At 38.8% G+C, this 4,760-nt stretch overlaps 1 protein-coding gene and 1 pseudogene across 1 annotated transcript; both read right to left on the bottom strand.

Moving 5' to 3' along the window:
• Positions 1 to 723: 723 nt before the first annotated feature.
• On the bottom strand, positions 724 to 3,498 carry LOC140934351 (uncharacterized). Its single transcript, XM_073383991.1, has 3 exons — positions 3,260 to 3,498; positions 2,089 to 2,179; positions 724 to 1,808 (listed from the first exon to the last, which is right to left on the bottom strand). Exons 1-3 carry the CDS (start codon positions 3,496 to 3,498, stop codon positions 936 to 938), a joined length of 1,203 nt encoding a protein of 400 aa, XP_073240092.1. The 3' UTR covers positions 724 to 935.
• Positions 3,499 to 3,617: 119 nt separating this feature from the next.
• On the bottom strand, positions 3,618 to 4,181 carry LOC140934350 (uncharacterized; annotated as a pseudogene).
• Between the last annotated feature and the right edge of the window lie 579 nt (positions 4,182 to 4,760).

Below are 4,760 nucleotides of genomic sequence, written 5' to 3'. Positions count from 1 at the left end.
TCGCTCTTAATTTTGCCTTATACTTTGCTAAAATCAATATCTTAAATGAAGAATGTAAGTGAGAGTGCTTTTTCGTCGAATTTGCCCGTAAATTTTAAGGTTTATAATATTATCCAAAACCTGTGACAAAATGTAAACAAACTATTAACGCATCGGTTGCGTTCAAAAGTCACATGCTAATTCGGAGTAAGTTTAGACAGTTTTTAAACAGACTGAGCTATTGTTAGTCGCGTGAAGTTCTATTCTTCATCAAAGAATAGGCAAATGTTGCGGATGTCTGAGCAGGAACAATAACCAGGAAAGGGATATACCCAGGAGATTTCTTGATTGACACTAAATTGACGTCATTTTTCACTTATTTGCATTTTCACGATCGACGTTTTTGAATGGGCGCGTTTCTGTAATGCTGCGCACAGGAATACCCGAAGTTAAACTTCCCGCCTACAAAGAGATCTACCACAATGCACTGCGGGCTATGAAACATGGATCATGCATCATGAATCATTCTTCGCCGAAGCAACCTTAATTGAAATAGGTGTATACAAGTGTTGAAAGGCATCGAAATACATGATAATAGCTGTGTTTACACCAATCTTAGTAAACTTGACCTCCCAAGTATAATTTTTCCCATAGTAAAATAGCACAAAATTTATTTTTAACAAAAATAAAATTAATATTATAAATGCAGCTATCATTGTCAAACCAGTGGGTGGACAAGGGGGTGTGGACAATGAGGGGTATTTAGTTTATGTTGAAGGGTTAAGCACTGATGATGGGATCATGCATATTGCACAACATTGCACACACACACCACATTTGATTTACTACCCCAAAGTGGGTTAATGGAATAACTCCATCAAATATGTGAAAATTCTTCACCTTGTTAATAGCCCTCTCAACATGGATTCGCAAGCTAGCAATTTCTTGTGTTGCGATCACATCTTGGCTGACATCTGATCAGACATTCCCAAGAAAGGGGGTATGTTTAAGGAGACTCCTAGGGGAAGAATATCATCAATGGTGAAGCCCTTGTCAGCCATTACAGTGTCTCCTTTCGAAAAGGGAAGGTTCAAGAAGCCACTTCGCTCTACAATTTCCCTGTCGGTTATGCTGCCAGTATACAGGTGCCCAATAAATGTGAAAAACCCTTTCGGTGAAATTCCCACTAATGCCTTTAAAGTGGTGTTGTGCGTATATGAACTAAAGAGCTCACTATTTAAAAGGAGGCTGCTGGGCATTTCACAGCGCACCCCTGTACAGTCAATGATTACCCTTGTAGTAGGATACTTTGCCTTAAAATCTTCAGGCATCGTCTCATTAACTAGTTCTCTGGATGGCCAGATGTTAATATGGCCGAGTTTTAAATACAAAAAATTTATCCAGGAGATAAAGATCCGACTAACAGTTGGCTGAGAAATGTTAAATAATTGGCCTAAATGCAACTCATCAAAACCTTGCCTCAGCCTACAAAAAGTGAGAAAAAACTCATCCACTGGTTTTAAGGTCCTTGGTCTTCCTTGTTTCACAGACTTGGGGGGGCTATCCACATCTTTTCCAGACAGCCAATAGTTGATGTTCTCACCCTGCTCACCAGGATCCAAAAAGTCGTACAGCACCATCATTGTTTGGTAGTTTGGAAATCCGGTGTAAAATGCTAACAGTGAGTCATTTGAGGCGATGTTTTTAAAGGAAAACAACCGCTCCTCACGTTTCTCATATTTCCGCTCAAGATCCACAACTTTCTCTTTAAGTTTTGAAACCACTTTATCCAATTCTTCATTATTCGCGAGAGCTGCGGCAACTTTGTCCTTTGTTCAGCTATCAATGAATCTTTTTCTGATTTCTTGACAACATCAGTGCCGCACTCGTGCTTCCGTGTTATGTTTTCCATTTCCACTGTTTCCGGAGAGGCTAAGTCTGCCATATTTGTTGATGTTGCATCCTCACTAATAATTTCGCTGCATTCGGTCGAAGAATCCAAAGCCTCGTTAGCTTCTGACACTTTTCTTTTTGCCACTGTTGTAGCCGTGAAGCGTGGTGTCAGTGGTGCTTGTTTGCGAGGCAAACTTCGCTTCCATGCGAATTTACTCGGCACAGCTCCTGTTCTGGGGCTAACTTTTCCACTAAGACTCCTCTGCAAATCTTCCCCTCTGAAATGCTTCGAACAAACTCAGGTTCCCTGGTTAATTGAAAATTTCGGTCCAACATCTCTCCTTATAGCATGAATCCATTGCTTTTTGAGGTTTTCTTCCTCTGGGAAGCGAAAAAAATAAATTTTTTCACCCGTCTCCTTGTCCTGCTTGTCCTTCTTCGTCCAGAGCGGCACACAGCAATTTGTCGGCATCTCTCAGGCTTTCCGCGCTGGAAATCTTTAGTTAACTCAAGGATATCTCGTTTAGTGACTAAGAAAACGATTGTCTGCCTATATCCTCCAAAAATAGCGACAATTTCAACAATATTTTATGAGAAATTTTAGTCACAAAGCCTAAATAAAATACAAGTCTGCATTCTCTGGCCTACCAAGCCTCGCATTCATGCATTCGAAACCAGGCGAAAGGGGGGGCCGCCATTTATGAATACGGTGTATATGGACACCTGTATTTGACGTTTGCTTAATTTTGCTGTGTTAAGTCCACTGCTAAGACAGGCTGAAGTGAAAAGAATGATTTCACGCTTTTACCATGCAAGCTTGCTATCTGCGCTTTGTTTACGATTGAGACTAAATGATTTGAGTGAAAATGTGCGTTTTTCATAATCATCTTTTACATATTTGCTTTTCTATAGTATTATGGTTTTGTTTTTTTTTTTACCTTGGACTCTTTCAGTGACGCACATACGTACTGTGCTTACAGTACACTCAGTACTCCAGCTCAATAAACGGCTTGAATCAATTTGGTAGCAATTTGAGATGTATTAAGTTCTATATACGATGGAAAGATTTATCAGTTCTTTCTAATGCTTGTGATAGTAGATACACTTATTAAGCATAGTTTTCAACTGTTTGCAAGTCTAGTTAAATCAATCTTCTGGGGATGGGGGAAAATGAGAAAACTAAAAAGAACATCAACAGTAATTAGCAAAGCATTAAATTACGAAAAGCGCCGAAAACAAAATGGCAACTTTATCTTGTGAACCACTTTTGATAGCATAATAGTACTTTAGAATAATTCTGAACTGAATAAAAAATTTGGACTTAAAATGAGTAAACCTATACCCCTGGGCATATAGGCATTAGCACTCCTTTTTCATTTAGGTGTACCACTCTTCATCTTGACAGCATGCATCACATAGTCGACAGTGTTCTGGATAATACTGCACTATGCCACTGTCCTTGGCGTAAATTCCAGCCGATAGGTACTCAAACTTCCTTCTGCACTTGGGAAAAATTTCCTCTGTTGCTTTTCTTTCACTGTTATTGTTTTTAAGTAGTGTAATATCATCTTTCTCACTCAAAGGCGGGACTGGGATCACAGCCAAGGTTGTGATAATGTTCCTCATCCTAGCAGTGCTGTTTTGTTTTTTTTCCATTCCAAAAATTAATTGGGGATTCTTTCAGGGTCAATGCGAAAAAAAAAATGGGGATCATTTTGGGGTTGGGGATCATTTCAGGGTTGGGATCATTTCTTGGTCTGTACAGATCCTCTTGCCTCTTCGTGCTTTCTCATTTCAATTTCTTCTCTTTTTAATTCTCTCTTTCTGCTTTCTTTTGCAAGCGTCCAATAGCACCTTCTGTACTTTTCCTGCTTTTCTCAGCTGGAACCACTCCATTGCTTTTCTCCACCCGTTTTTGAGTTTTTTCCATGGTTTCCATTTCCTTGAACTGCATTTCTTGAGCTGTTCCTTTCTCTTTCTGTTGGCTTTGCTTTTTGTTGCCAGTTGAAGGCTCCTCCAGGTGAGTATCTATCTCTTATATTTCTGGACTAATACCACTTGCTCTTTTTTCCTCTTTGTTTTTTGCTTTGAATTTGGACATCAGGAGATTGAGCCTTCCTCTCAAGAAACGCGTGTTAACATTGGATTTGGGATTGAAGGGGTTATTGAGTCTTGTGGCAATCTCATCCCACAATTTTCCTCTCAGCGTTCCCCTTTCTGGTTTAAGGAAGATCTGATCCCCTTACCTCTCTCAAAAATAATGTGTCATATTGATTTGTCCACTCCATTGTGCTGGAAGAGGGAACCAAGGTTTATTTTAGCAATTTATTTCAGAAACGGTGGAAACAATAGGTCTTCTTTTCCAGACTGAGTCTTTGTATTGATTTATCGAATATTTGTTGGATAAAATTGTTCTGTTACACCCTTTACATATCCACATAAAATATTGCTCTAAATTCATAGCACTTCATTGAAGAATTATTTCAAGTGTGGTTATCCAAGCCGTAAGAGTATATTTATATATTTATAAGCTATGTGGTGGGTTAATTGGCTAAGTGTAAAAATTTTGGACCGAAATTTACTTCTGTACTCTTTAGCGGGGTTTGACTCCAAAACTCCGCAATTCTTTGTCAGCTAAGAAAATTCTGGTACAAAATGCTACTAAGAAGTAAAATAAAAATGTATTGGAGTCAGTAAGAAATATATAGTGTTTTACAATAAAGAATTAGTTAAGAACATAACAGCTTGTTTATCTTTACAGACCTACTTTGATTGGTTTGTCTTCACTCAACCTTCAAAATCTTTGGTCATTTTTCTGAGTTTTGTCTGTGAAGAGAGCACAAAAAGCCGCTAGAGTTGCTTGGCACATCCTCAGGTGGTTTGTGCCA

The sequence above is a fragment of the Porites lutea genome, chromosome 4 (assembly GCF_958299795.1).
Source record: "Porites lutea chromosome 4, jaPorLute2.1, whole genome shotgun sequence".
Lineage (NCBI taxonomy): Eukaryota > Metazoa > Cnidaria > Anthozoa > Scleractinia > Poritidae > Porites > Porites lutea.
Note: the sequence above shows the minus strand (reverse complement) of the source record. Positions and strands in the feature narration are given on the sequence as shown.

What these genes read in the sequence shown, in the direction of transcription:
- LOC140934351 (XM_073383991.1), bottom strand. Translation starts at nt 3,498, where the DNA reads ATGAGGAACATTATCACAACCTTGGCTGTGATCCCAGTCCCGCCTTTG. An exon ending in TGCTGTCAAGATGAAGAGTG is followed by an intron (nt 2,180 to 3,259) that starts GTACACCTAAAT and finishes TCAATTAACCAG; the next exon opens with GGAACCTGAGTTTGTTCGAA. An exon ending in CAGAACAGGAGCTGTGCCGA is followed by an intron (nt 1,809 to 2,088) that starts GTAAATTCGCAT and finishes AGCTGAACAAAG; the next exon opens with GACAAAGTTGCCGCAGCTCT.